General features: G+C 37.1%; 1 protein-coding gene across 15 annotated transcripts in view; it reads right to left on the reverse strand.

Moving 5' to 3' along the window:
* The window catches only part of RBMS3 (RNA binding motif single stranded interacting protein 3), a 1,228,141-nt gene that overhangs the window by 364,477 nt on the left and 848,205 nt on the right, over positions 1 to 15,459 (reverse strand). For all 15 annotated transcript variants that reach the window (XM_088798298.1, XM_088798292.1, XM_088798297.1 and 12 more), the window contains one exon: positions 7,370 to 7,461. In XM_088798298.1, coding sequence (XP_088654424.1) covers positions 7,370 to 7,461 — 92 coding nt within the window. The remainder of the gene's footprint in view (positions 1 to 7,369; positions 7,462 to 15,459) is intronic.

Raw genomic sequence — 15,459 nt, forward strand, 5'->3', positions numbered from 1 at the left:
CACAACAATGTGACCAGAGAAAGGATCTGCTCCCTTCAACTTAAAGAACAAATTATTAAAGCCATGAACAAAGCTTATTCATTATTAGGTTTCTCCACAGTATATCAAGAAATGAGGTATTGATTGAGATTAGCCTGTGGACGCATTCCCTTCAGAGAGGTAAGATGAAAGAGTTAGTATTTCTTGCAAAATTGAGGAAAATTTGTGTTCCACACATATCCTTGAGTAAAAAAGTATCTGGTCACCGTATAGAGACTCCAACTTATGACAGAAATGAAGGTAAATTTTTTGTTGACTTTGTTTTTATCAAATGCTAGGGAAGCAGGAAATTGTATTAGAGAACATACCCACCATTTCACTTAAGAGGATAGTGGAGGCCTTGCAGAAGCAAGGGGTATTACCCACAAGCAGATTATGTAAATCATTTTGTAGAAGCTAATACCAATATTTAACTTCAGAGGATCATGCTTCAGAAATTTCAAACAATTAACAAATAGGATTAAGATCAACCCCTGACAATTTCAATACTGGGTTTTGAATCCCTGCATTCAGCATTAGGATCAGAAAAGGCAAATGAGCCAAGATGACATAGCCAACAAAGCAGACATTCACAAATACTTTACAGGTCTATAAAAGACCGTCCACTAGTATTTCTTGTACTGAAAACTTCAAAAATCTCAGTCATGAGGAAAGTAATACTTGATGTTTGTTAAAGATGTTCTACTGTTCTATAGGAACACGTGACTCAACCTCATTTTAGGAAATGAGATAGAGCAAGGTTTTCATTGCATCGCATCAGTCATCCAAGAGTAATAAACGGTGTTAAAACCAATATGGGACTTCCGTTCTTTGGAATTAGTTATTTAATATTCATTCCATAACAGCAGTGCTGGATATCTTGTCCTATCTTAGAACCCACGTACAATAGAATGACATAATTTAAAGTTAAATATTGAAAGAAAATATTTACTGACTCAATTAGAATTTGGTTGATGTGAAAAACATATTCAGAGAAATGCACCTTAGAATAATTTGAAACTAGAAAACTCCAACAAAAAATAAAGAAGGAAGTGATGGTGGGGTATGCAACTCTTCTATTCTTAAAAAGAAGGTATAGAATACAGATGATCACAAAACCCAAACATGTTAGCTCACTAAAAAGTCTGCTCTAATTTGAATTATTGTGGACATTTTCATAACAATCTCTTAAATATATTATAGCTTGCTCTCTTCATCTCGTTTTGTTTTTTGTTCAAATGTCACCTCATCAGAGACTCCCTGAGCACTCTATCTAAACCACATGCCGGCCTGACTTTCAACCATCATCCTCATTTTCTAGTATTTAGTGTATCCCCAACCTGTTTTAATTGTCTGAACCACTTCTTACTACTTAACATGTTACATGTATCCCTGTTTATTTTCTGCCTTTCACCGGTAGAATTTGATCTTCATAAAACTTTGGTTCAATGCTATATAGTCAGAGCAAAGAACAATCTTCGTAGAAGGCTTTCAACACAGATGTGTTGAGAAACTAGGAGAATGAAAAAGAATCCTAACTCAATTCCAAGCTATAGCTTTATCCTGCTGGGAAATATTTTGGGATATAGATAAATGATAGTATATAGGCTTCTCTAATCATTTGATCTTGTTGCAAAACAAACCAACATACAAACACCTGGACAGGTTATTCTTGGGATAGTAGAATCCCCAGACAGCATGTGCCCATCATTGTATAACATATTGATTGAGTTTTCCACCTAGTCTCACAAAGTAACATGTTCCCTGTCATCTCCTGAAGCTGCCCTTGAACAATGTCTCTCTCCTTCCTGCAAGAGAGCCTTTGAGAAGCTTCCTTGGTTTGGCTAGTTTACCAGTAGACCCACCCCACTGTAGTGACCCATGGACAGTAAATAGCCTGTCTACTCTCATATACCATAATGGTAAAAGCAGAGGCTGTTAATATTGCCTTAGACCTTAAGAGTCTGACTGATAGAACCTGGAATGTTGACAACAAGCCACGTTATAGGGCTTTATGAAGCCATGTTATGACCTTTAAAATTTTTTTTCTAGAATATTCTTTGTAGTAGGTACTCCTTTCATTAATAAAAATCCTACTACTAGAATATAACTGTTAGGGTTATGTATGAACCACTGAGGTGATGTATTTTTTAATTAATTGCATGCAAATACATATTTGATTTGTAGAATGTATTTTCCTATAGGCATTAATTTTTCACTTTTTATTTCTTCCAGTATCAAGTGAAAAAAAATCTATTCATTTCGATTTTTTTTCCCAAAGAGAACTAGTATTAAGGTCATTGATTTATAGGAAAGAATTCCTTCCCTTTGGTTCCAGTCTGATTCTCTGCCATGGTTGACATGGTATTTTTGTATTAGCCATTGCTGACACAATATTTTTATATTATCCCTGATATACTTGACATTCTCTTGGACATGTGGTCTCTTTTGTGATCACTGAACTTTGATTTATTGTACATGTCCCACAATGTGGTGAATCACCTTTGGTAATTAGAACGACAGTCCTAGTAGCAGCCGTGATGAAACCTTTTCTAAAGGCCCTGGGAAAGGGTGACTCCTGCTTTGTGGGACATTCATCTAGAGAGAGAGATGTTCTGTTTACTTCTGCTTGGAATTGCCAGAAAGCTAATAAGAAAGAGGTCTGCTAAGCTTTAAGTAGTTCAAGACTTTGCTGGTATAATTGGTGATTGTGCAACCTTTAGAGCTGTCCCAGAGCCTCTAAATTTACATCCAGGAAAACTCAGCTTCTAAAGTTGTAAAGTCCTCCAGTGAGGCCTCAATGAAGTGATGGGGAATAATGGGCAAGGGACATCCCCATGGATGACAAACAAACTATATATATATATATATATATCTAATAAAAATGTATACACATTTAAAGAAAGGAAAAATCTCTATTAAAATTACACTGATGGTAACAACGTCATGTTACCTCATGTAATTACATGAGCACCTCATGTAATTGTAGAAGTCAAATGTGGCATATATATATCTTATTGCACTGAAAAAGATAGAATATTATCCCTGCCCAATAGGATGTATAAGCAATCTGTGTTTTCCACTTATTTCCCTTTAGTAGTCTTCCTTTAGTTTCATGTATCATGTTGTGTCTCTATCATTCTACATTGTAGGAGTTCAGACAGATAACTTGTCTTTTGAAGTTATCGGTTGCTAAGCCATGAGGTACAACTGTGTCTGTCTGAGACTGTTGGAAATGATGGAATATAGATATGATTAAAAGATGAGGCTTTTTGGTAGGATCCTTTGGGGAATGAATGAATGCATGCCACCCATAACGTATAAATGAGGAAAATGGCGTTACTGATGTTGGATAGACAAAAAGATAAACTATTCTTAATTTTCTCTACTAGAGGCAAAGAAGCCGAATTATTCATTGTTCCAGATTCTCTTGCAGCTAAGGAGAAAACCATAGGACTCAGTTTTGGCCATTAATATGTAAACGTAAATTTCTGAGAAAGCTTTTAAAAGGAGAGAATCGGACAGAATGATCCTTTAGTATTTTGTCCTTTCCTTTTTCCTGGCTGAAATGGGAATACGATAGCTGGAACGTTAGAAATCAATATGTAAATACGTATAGATGAAAGCCAATTAAAAAAAAAAAGTGGTAGAGCAGCCTTCATTCTGATGCTACCCCAAAGCATTTGCCCTACACTGCTATCTGTGGCTGTCTTGTAATGAGTATAATAAACACCTACAAGGTTAGGCTATTGTCAGCAGGTTTTCACAGCTCTCTTCTTTTTAAGCATACAGAGACATATTCCTTAGCCAATAACTTCTTCTAAATACCTTGGGCTTGGCAAAAAAAGTAACAGCTCACATTCTTAATCCAGAGCTATAGCAATCCCAGGAGATAGACTAAATTCAATATTAAAAATTCAGAATAAGGAAGAAGCTTTATTCAATCTTGATTTTCTAATACCTAGCAAACAGCTTGGCACTTAGCCATCAATAAAAATGTTTATTGATTTATACTATTTATTGTATTTATCAAGAAACTGTTCCATAGTAACATAACACTTAAAACATAGATTAGGACATAGAAGGTTCAGGAACAAATGTGAATTTAATGCATAACAATATTTATTGAATAATTAACATTTATTGAATTTTAGTGTAATCTAAGCACTATGCTAAATTCTTCGTGTATTTTCTTTTTAGTATTAATTCTCACAGCAGTTCCATAACCTAAGTATTGTTATTAGAGACTCTGAGAGATATTTAAATAACATAGCCAAGGTCACACATAGACAGGTAGTATCAGAGCCAGGATTCAAGGCCAAGTTTATCTCCCTCCAAACCTATGCTCTTAACCACTATGTATTACTAAAACATTTTAAATCTGTTTTCCTAAAACAAACATGTCCTTTGATCCCTAAAAACCCTTTTTGGCAGAGGAGCAAGTATACAGAAAATGTTAGTCTGTGCTAATGGTTACACATTATTAATCAATTACCACTTACTGGGTGATTTATTGTTTAATTCCTCTTAGTTGACAAATTAGTTGAATTTTTCATATGCACACATTGAAGCAAGTGAGCTAAATAAAGCGATTCACTTGGAAAGTTTCATGTTCACTCCAGGTTTCCACTGGGAATCTAGATTATTTGCAGCATTTTTGCTTTAAAATCCCAGAGTTGTTAAAATGTGGCATCACAACCTGCATAGCAGATTATTGATAAGAAAGAACAAGGATGCAGGGGACAATTCAGCAGACACTTAAATGGCAGAAAATATAGTACAAGTTTCACACACCCTGCAGACTGCACATTTATATGATAATAAATAACAGTTATCACCAGGACAAAGGGAAAAAGTGCCTTGAAATCCAATAGCTCAGTGAGAAATCTGCTAATACAGGTGGTCAAGCTTGTTCCATTTCATTGTCAAAGGGAGGGTATTTATTTGCTTCTGGGTAGTTAAATTACAGAGTCATTTACTGCTGAAAGTTTTCCAGTAAGCAGATGTGGGTCGAAAGCTCTGGGCTTTAGATTCAAAGCTTGTGAGAAAGGGGAACTAAGAATTTATTCCACAGAAAGCAGACGTGATAAGGTTGAAATCATTCAGTAACTCCAGAAATAAAATAAAATAAAAAGTGCCTTTAAACATTCCAATTGGAATCCCCTTACTCTGTACATTGGGCACGAGCTAAGGACCAAAATGCTAGCTATAATAAATGATTTTTTTAGAAGCTCTTTGGAGTATTTTCCATTTGATAACCTCCTGTCTAGTTGAGATGTCAGTGATTGGGGTGTGTGCAAGACAGAGTGAGAAAGACACAGATTCCTTGTGTAGAATAATGCTCAGAAACAGAGGGAAAATATTTATAATGGCTCCTCCGTAGTTATAGAATCAGTGCCAACTTTCTTTTCCTGTTGTGCAAGATGGTAGTGATTTTTATCCAATAAATATATCTGTGTGTGTGCATCATATATATATACGTTAAACATTTCAGTGTGCATAACACACACACACACACACACACACACACACACATATATATGTTAAATATTTCAAACAGTAGAGACTATGCACATTGTATTCATTATTTCTAAACAACCACAATCTAGTACTTTCCAAAATTTGGGAGTTTGTCAATAGAATAGATCAAATACATTCCAATAACAATTTTATAAGTACTTTTATAATCATTTTTGTCAATAGGTGTTCCCTTTCAGTCCAAGTTCAACTTTTATATGTTGCATATACCTAACAACTATAGTTTATGACTTGTTTCCTAGGTGTAAGTCGTTATTTAAGTTGCCAAGTAACAATTCTTTGCCAAGTAACCTTTAAACCAAGATGTACATAATATCCCCATTAATTAAAAATATTAACCTCATCAATCTTAGTCCATGACCAAATTCAAAGCTTCCAGGCACAGTCCTGATGAGGAATATATTACACAGCTGAAAGAATTCAAATTCTAATTTATACCACCTTGAAAAACAATTAATGAGTCATAAAGGGCAATGAGTCCATCAAAGTAATCTATCTGTGACGTGACCCACAACAAAAGGTTAACAGATACGGGTGATATCGGCTTCCTAGAAGACAAATGAAGATACAGAACAACAAATACCCCACTTCTGATTATCGGAGGTTGAAACTAGAAAATGTTATCAGAGAATATTACCAATGAACAAAATCCAAATGACTGAAAATATGACGATTTCCTCATTACATCATTCGGTTGTTAGAGGAATAGGTAAGGGTAAGTGTACACATGAATAAGGTATAAATGCATTAGATCAGGATTTCAAGATCTGCTGTCTCTTCTACATAACTTTTGAGAACTGGAGATACATTCAAGTAATAGTAATAAAAACATTTAAAAACTTAAAATGCATGTGAACAAATACAAAACGACCCTTAGTTTAAAGCAAGTATGTACCAAGCTTCCCTATGTTATAAATTATTTTTTTAACTTTTTATTTGTAAATAATCATATATTTACAGACATTTGCAAAGATCATATAGAGAGTTCCCATGTACCCTTTACCCAATTTTCCCAAGATTACATATTATGTAATTGTGGTACCATATCAAACAAAGAAATTGATATTGGTACAATATGTGTGTAGAATTCTGTCATCTTATCACACCTGTAGGTTCTTAAGTACTGCTGCAATCAGTATACAAAACTATTAGAAATCATTTTATTTATTTTCTTGAATATGAAAATGTATTATAATTTCAAATAGGAATTTCCAGACTACTTGCTGCATATACCAATAAATGAGTACTGAAAAATTTTTTTTGAAAATTATTGCTATGTAGGAAATTATTATCTAGAAAAACTCTATAAAGGCCAAAGTGAAATTCTCGCAATAGAGACAACACATACTTTGGTTAAGCTCATTTCCCCGCACAGGTCCAACAATTTCATCATTTAGCAATCAGCTCTCCCCAACATGAGAGTGAGCAAATTTTTAGCACTGTTTATCAAAGACAACTTGCTTAGAACTGTACTGCTCTAACACTGTTTACTAGTGAAAGTCCTAGACAGACAGACAGACACACACACACACGCACCCCTTTTTCAGGCAACACAGAGTATTTCATAAGTGTTCTTAAATCACTAATGAGGCTACTGTAACAAAAGAGCACATTCATAAATATATGCAAAGAAACAATGAAATAAACCAGCCAGATTCTTCCAAGCCCAACTTATGCTGGAGTTTCATATTTTCCCTCACAAGTAAATATAATTCAGAGTGTTGCAAACTCCAATTATGATTCAGCTCAGCTCACAGCCATGGAGAAATATTTGATCACAAAAGAAACACACAGATCTGATCAGCAGCCTTACCTTGGCCATCTGTGCCTGAACACCATTTGCCTTGAGGGACGCTACTGCTTTCTGTGCAGCTGCGGGACTGTCGAAATCCACAAAACCGTAACCTGTGAAAAGACAAAACTCCTCTTTAGTACTCACAAAGTTGCATCTCTATCATACTGATGGGATGTATATTTGTGGTCGAACTTGCGTTCACAACCCTGGCTGAACATAAAGGCTCTCCATTTATGGCCCTTACCATATCCAGAAAATTACCACAATATCATTAAACATAAAATAGTAAGCCTTATTTTCTAGAGATTGCTTTGGGGAGTGGGTGTGTGATCATCAACTCGACTGAGGCTAATTTGTGAGTAAGGTACACCATGATTTAACCATGTTCTACTTTCTTCAATGGATTTGCTGCAAAAATAAGGAACACAGAATGCTGAAAAATGTTTTGAAAAAGAGTTTCCCTCTAAAGTTAATGCTCAAAATCTCAAGAAAGTTAATAAAAGCCTTGATAGACTTGCATAAAGATATCAGCAGCGACCACTGCAGTGCCTGGCACACAGTAGGCATTCAATAAACACATGTTGAATGTGTGAATAAATAAAGGTTGTGGATGAGAGTTACCGTTTGAACTTAGTTCTAGTTGATTCCTAAGGCCATGCTAATTCATTACGGGACCTTATCTTTGTCAAAAACATCTTAAAACAAATATTCTGACTCCAAAGTGATCTGTGATAAAGAATAATGAGGCAAATATTTAAACTTCTTTTAAAAATAAAGAACATATTTTAAAATAAGTAAATAATTTTAAAACACCCAAGTTACATGTTGCTTGAGTACAATTGGAAAACGGCAGAAGAGTTGCCTGTACTCTTCAATGACTGTGTGCCTCTGTGTGTGTGTGTGTGTGTGTGTGTGTGTGTGTGTGTGTGTGTACAGAGTGAGGACAAATAAATAGCCAGTAAAACAGAATAAATGAAAAAGGGATTTCACATACCAATAAAACAGCTGATATGAGTCCAGGACTTAGCCTAACAGTAAAGGAAGCCGTGAAGAATATTTAAAATGCCCAGTAATGCTATGAGAGCAGCTTTGCTGGGCACGTCTAAAAATCCCATATGTATCCTGCACCTCTTCTCATCTGTTAGCTGGGTATTTGCCTGTACTCTTAACAGTTCTCATTTAGAAGTTTTGAGGTGAGCGACAAAGGCAAACCTACTAACCATACACTGTGACCCTCCCCTCCAAACAACTGAAGAAATGCACAAGGGAATTCAATTACCAAGCTGTTTCTTTTAATTAACTGTTTAATTTTCTCCCCTCGAATCCCTTCTTGTGTTTTTCCCTCCCAGCATGTTATCCTAAAATGAACTTGTTACCCAGCAGTGTACCATAAAATGCTCTTGAAAAGCTGGGCAGAGTAGCTGTCAAGTTTGTATTTCTAATCTAAAAGGAGGTCTGCTCTTTAAGTACTGCTAATTCTTCTCTTCCCACAAAATTCAAACTATGTGAGTAATATGAGCATGACCACCCACTAAGGTTCGTAAGACAGAGGGGGAAAAAAGGCAGAAAGAAAAAGGGGGGGTGGGGGGAGAACAAAATAAGTCAAGCATCAGAATTAGGGGGAATGGAAAGTAAAGTGAAAACGTAGACATTATCTCCTACATGCTTGATATTGTGCTGGGTGGTGGACATGTTGACATCTGATGAAATGGTAATAGTTGCATGTACTATGGTCTTCATGCACATTCCTGTGTGTACATGAAGAAACTGAGGCTCAGGCGAGACGATATAGAATCACAAGCTACTTAACTGGCACACCCAGGATTTGAAACTATGTCTGTACTTGCCCTTCCCAAATATACCAGAAAATCAACAGCTTTATAACCTCACTGTGAGAACTATTTCTGATAGCTCCCCGAGCCCACCATGGAGAGAGTGAAATTCTTGAAATTTTTTTGGATTTTAAAGTTAGGGCATGGAATAAACCAATTCCATGAAAGGATTCAATCCAGCTTGTTTAGTCAGTATATTTATTAACGGAATGGTTGAGTTCTCAGCAGAACTGGCTAAGTGAGGTATGTCAAGGCACCCTCTTGCACCTCATGCTTTGGTCCATCTTTCTCATCTACTTCCAAGCCCCTTCCGTTCAAGAATGAAATGTGTTTCAGGGGCTTTGCCAGACACAGGATATAGAGCAGTGAATAAAGTAGTCCTAGTTCCCATTCTTATGCAGCTTACAGTAGAGTTGGGAGATGGATGTAAAGTAAATAACTATACAAATAAATCTATAATTACAAAATGGCATGTCTTCCTTCAAAGAAAATGAGAGCATATAATATAGAATCTAACTATTGATTGTTTATTATTGAAATTCTTCAGGAAGCAGTGGCATGGAATGACCTGCATTTCTGAATCTGTCACTCTAACTGGCTTTTCCTAGAGAATTGAATGGTGGTGGAGGAGGAAGACAACAAGAGTGGAATCAGCAAGTGACTTACAGGCAAATGGCAGCTGTTAATGAAATGAAATGGGATGAAATGGAAGATTGGAATTATATGTTGGAGGTGTAATTAATAGGACTTGGTAAAAGATTGACAGGGTTGGGAATAAAGGAGATACAGAGGACATGGATTATTACTATTCTTTCTTGGCATAAGTCAGTGTGTGGGTGGAAATGTGATTTACTGAAATGGGGAGACTGGAGAAGGATCCAACAAGAGAGAGGGAACGTTAAAGTATCAGTTTGAGACATGTTGAAGCAGAAATGCTTATGAGACATCTAAGTAAAAATGCAAAGTGGGAGCTGGAGTTTTAGGCTGGTGCACAGAAGAGGGAATAGGATTGGAAATATATGTTAGGAGAGCAACAGCATAAAGATATTGTTTACAGAGATGGATATAGAAAAAAAAATGCTCCGTGTAAATACAAACAAAGGGCCCAGGTTCAGAACTTGAACAGCCTCAGCATTTAGGTGTCAGATGAAAAAAAAAAAAAAAAAAAAAATGAGATTGCAAAGGTGGCAGAAGGAGAATCGGAGAGGAAGGAAATAAAAAGGGAATATGATGTCTCAAAGCCAAGGTAAGAAAGTGCTCAAAGAGAGAGAGAGAGCAACTGTACGAAATGCTACTGAGAGTATGGAGAAGATGCGAGCTTCACAATGCCTTCATTTTCAGTGTGTTTAGGACCAGGGAAGTCATTACTGTGATGTGCTTCAGGCAAGCGGTGGGGACTGGAGCCTGCCTAAGTCGCTGAAGAATGAGAGAAAGATGACGAGTTACAGAGACGGTTTACAGGACTCTCTGCCACAATCTTGGCTGGGATGGAGAATTAATAGACAGCTTTAGCTAGAGGGGGATATCAAATCTAATGAGTTGTTTGTGTTTGTTTTAAGATAGAAAATGCTATGGTTTTCTACCTTAGCTACACACTAGAATCACTTTGGGAGCTAAAAACAAGTACCAGTGCCCAGGACTCACCCCCAAGAAAATTAAATCAATATTTTTGGGAATGTGGCCCACCTGTTTACACACACATATGTGTGTGTGTGCACGTGTGGGTGTGTAGGTCTATTCCCAGCTGATTTCAGTGGAAAGCCAGGGTAGAGAACTACTAAGTATTTATTCAAGTAAGTTATTCAACAAATATTTATTTGTTGCACCTTCCAAGGGACTGTTCTTGGCATTTGTGAATGTCAATAAGAAAGAGCAAGCTGAAAGAAAGAGATGAAACTTCAGGGGGCAAAGGGTAATTTCTATAATAATATTCCTGAGTAGGTGAAGGGGTGAGGGGATTGAGAACATATATGAAGTGTTGCCTTTTGCTAAAAGAGGGACTATTCCTTTCGAACAGTGTGGAAGGCAAAAAAAAAAAAGAACTCCTCGTGACCAGGTGTTATTTCTTTGTCTATTCTCAGTTACCATGACAGTCCCTAACACACAGCCTGTGCTTAACAAATATTTGTCGAACTTAATTGAAAGCATGTTTAAAAGATGCTAACTTATTTTACGGGACCAGAGTGGAGATTAACTGATAAAAATGTCCGTTAACACATATTTTCACTGTAAAGAACAATATAAATGTTAAGTGGTCATGATTCTGGTTCAGCCATGCTGCCACCCAGAAAAGTAACCCCGGATTTCATGACTCTTGACCTCTCCTCCAGTGAGGCTCCTTCTCTCTGGCTTCCTCCTTCTCCTTCCACCCAGCAAATGTTGCACAGGATATTACAAAATTACGATGCTGATCTCCAGGGCTGAACTCCAATCCAAACAGAAGAAATCTCTGTGAGGCATGAGACAAACTCTGCTTTCTCTGAATCGAGGAAGGAATGGGGGAACTCTGAGAAGAGTGTATTTCTAAGGAGCCATCATGCCAGGAAAGAACGAGAATGGCCCCCTTCGTACAATGTATCTCCTCTCCTGAAGGCTCCACACCAACAAGGGAGCCAAGACTGAGAGAAACAAAGCTATAAATAAAGAATAAAGCCACCAGCCCTGAAATAGTTCACCGACTTCTGTGTTTTTTCATACATACTCGCTTTCACTAATTAAAATGAAAGTTCAGAGGTTAAAAATGTCTCAAGCAACCCTGAAGAACACAGTGATTCTAGAAATAAACATCACATTCCTGAGTTTTATGTGACAGCATATACTACATCACAATCAGAGGAAAACAAAACGAAATCCGAAGCTGCCCTCTAAGAATAATGATGCATTTACTAAGGAAGAAAGCGATTTCAATTTGGTTTCAATTTGCTTTCCTTAATGACAAATAATCAAGTCTGGGAACAGGAACCTCTGCAGCTACATCTGGTGAGGGGCAGGGTAGGGAGATTAGTTCAGCTCCAGCTAATAATGCTTTACGGTAACTGCTAAAATCCTTGATAAAACACCCATGACTGGTAACCATCAGAAACCCCAGACCAAGTGGCTGGAAGCCCCATTGGTCTCACTCCTTCAATTATATAATTAAGCTTGGCAGCAGGTTCAAATGAATTAAAACTGAATGTCACTGTTTCCTCCACACACCCCATCCTTGTTTTTCTCCCTTGTTGGGGGGAGAAGGCCAGCAGCTCTGCAATTAGCGGAAAGCAGGCCAGTGAGAAAGAACAAACTCCATGCTAACTAATTAGGTCATTCACCAAATACACTCAATCCATTGGCAGATATAATCAATGATTTCCTGAAATGTTTTAAACTTTGTGTGTTAGTTTAAAGTTCTGCTATTTTTATCGCACTACAGGCCTGGCGACTTTATAGAAAAAAAACATACACATATAATGTATACAAGTATGTATGACACTTTGGTTAACGTTGCACAAGCAATACTTCACCATCATCAGAAGTGTCTGGATGCGGATGGTAACCACTCTGAGCACCTCTTGTAATTGCAGAAGTCAAACGTGACTGGTATTCATCTTTTGTTATTGGTATATATTATTACAATTTTAATACAGCTTTCCCTTCTTAAAATGTGTATACATTTTTTGGCACCCTCTGTATATGTACTTACCTATATTTAGAAATTGTAACATAATTCTCCAAACAATGGTATTGCATAGAGGTTTCTGGTTTGGTTTTCTTCAGCACATTTATAGCAGCTTTTTCTCTGTGACCTTCGCCACTCGACTGGACTACCGTGTGACAACCCATTCCCATTTTGTTAAATGTTTCTTTACCACCTTTAACAGCTTATTTTATATTTCAGTGTTGCCACTGACTCCTTAAATTGTCTATTTAAAATGCTTACTTATTTACCGACATTGGAATTGTTCTTCTGTGTGTGTGTGTGTGTGTGTGTGTGTGTGTATGTGTGTGTGTGTGAGTGTGTAGGGTGGGGCAGCAGGGGGTGGGGATAAAACCAGAACTCCAGCTTCAGATTCCTGGTGGCACCTACGCAGCCCAGGGAGATTTGCTCTCAAAATGTAACTGCACATTACATTTCACAACATTTGCATGGCTCTTCCTTTTCAGAATGACTGTCATAAAAGCCCACTTGAAACACAGATGGCTTAATGTAACACCCAACTTCTTTCAAAGACAATCCAGCTGTGCGTCAAATGCAATTTTGAAACGGAATAAGAGAACACTTTGTCTAGGAATTACACGTTCAACTGAAGTTCTACTCAAATTTTTAGCAGTTGGAGACAGTTAAGAATTGCCTTTCCATAAATGCCCCCTCCTTTGTTTTCAGCTTTGCAATATTCTGTGGTTATTGTCTGGGCTCAGAGCAAAAAAAAAAACACTGAGTTGCAGGGAGGTTTAGGGGGCCTGCAGGAAGGGAGGCGTGGTTTGCAGGCTTCCAAGAAGTCTGGTGGACCGCCTCCATGACTTTGTATTTTTGCTGGAGTTCTCTTGCATCCCTGATTTGCTGAATTACTACTTGAAGGCCTTCTCTTACTATTGGATTTCTTAGTTCTCTGCATTATGTGATCAAAGAAGGTAGTTGAACGACAGCACTAATTAGTTATTTGCTTTGACACTTATAAAACCAAACTAACATGAAAACCCAGTCATTTTTCCAGGATCTTCTTTCGCATCCCTGTCCTGTGGGTGACCATTATAATGAAGCAAGTGTATAACAACAGAGAAACCAATACAATAGCAATATGGCCTAACTTTGATGTGCGGAAAATAAAGGCAAAGGACAAATCCTGCTAGAATGAAAAAGCCAGAGACAAGTGTGCTAATTTTGAGGGGAAAAACAAAAAAACAAAACAAAAAAATCTAATCTATTAAAATCTGAAATCACCTATGCTTTGAAACATCTTTGCAAAATAGGATGGACTGGTCCTTTATAGTAAAGGACAGCATATGAGGTTCCTATACAAAGGGCTGCAGACCTCAGACACTTAACAAATAGAGGCAGATGAGTAACAATGTCCATTATATACTATCCATTACATTGCTTCAGTACATTCCTCTAATGTTTGAGCTTAATTACTTAAATATTCTGATATTCTAGTGCCAGAAACACTAATAATCTGGAATAGGATTTAGCTATTATGAGGAACACTTTGGAACCATGATGTGACTTTCCCATTATTATTATTACTGTTTAATTTCCTAAACATCTACTATGCTCAAGGGACATGGCAGGCTAGATGCTGCAACAAACTCTAAGATACTCTATCATGGTTCTTCCTGTCAGGGAGTTTATAGGGTAGGTAAAGAAATGTAAACACAATGGAGGGTGCTTTTACACATAGGGGTTGTTAGATGAGCATATGCAAAACGGCATATTTTCATTCACTTTAGTATACATGGTTTGGTGTGTACAGTTCTCACCAGAGTCAGGTCCCCTATCAATGAATGACACGATGGTAAAATTATCCACATTCACGTTTATGTTTGTGTGCAGTATTCTTTCCATTTGTTGGGTTTTGCGCACAGTAGCAATGAATTAAGTTAAATTATAAGGTATTGGGAGGAATCAGTACCACATAAAAGGTGAAAAGAAAGTGTTAGTACTCTAAAATGGCCAATATTTCTTCCGCATGGGGGCAAATTTAGTACATTTTATGCGCAAATGACAAAACTGAGGACCTGGGAAAAGAAATTAGGTCCCAAATGGCATTTCCCAGCAGGATGAAACAATTACAAAGACAGACAAATTTAGGGAGCAAAGTACTTAGTGGTGTGCCACGTGAAACTGGGGAACTTTCACATTCCATTTATGTTGCACAAAAAGTCTTATTAAACCAAATACAAATTCAAATCCCAAAACACACTTCCCTCTTCACCGTGTTCAATTGATTTTTAAATGAGAGGAATTGTTCCTTTATACTGAGTCAAGTCAAAATTAGGATAGGGATCATTATTTATGAGCTTAGAGAGATCACTATGCTTTATTGAGATTAAAGAAACTCACTGATTTGCCAATGTCTTCGACTAGACCAAGCATTATTTTATTGCAATATTGCAGACATTAAGGGAGCAGTCTGCTTGGCTGTAAAGGGGCAGATTAACCTCTGTGAATCATCTTGCAAAGCTTTACTTTGCTACCAGGCAGTGTTCAAGGATACAGATGAAACATGTCTTGTGGGAATCATTGGTCCTGTATGTCTGTGCCATCAGAAAGGGCAGGAGGTACAAGCACGTAAGGCGGTG

Source organism: Rhinolophus sinicus, chromosome 5 (genome assembly GCF_057876585.1).
Source record: "Rhinolophus sinicus isolate RSI-liver-muscle chromosome 5, RSI-T2T, whole genome shotgun sequence".
NCBI classification, from domain to species: Eukaryota; Metazoa; Chordata; class Mammalia; order Chiroptera; family Rhinolophidae; genus Rhinolophus; species Rhinolophus sinicus.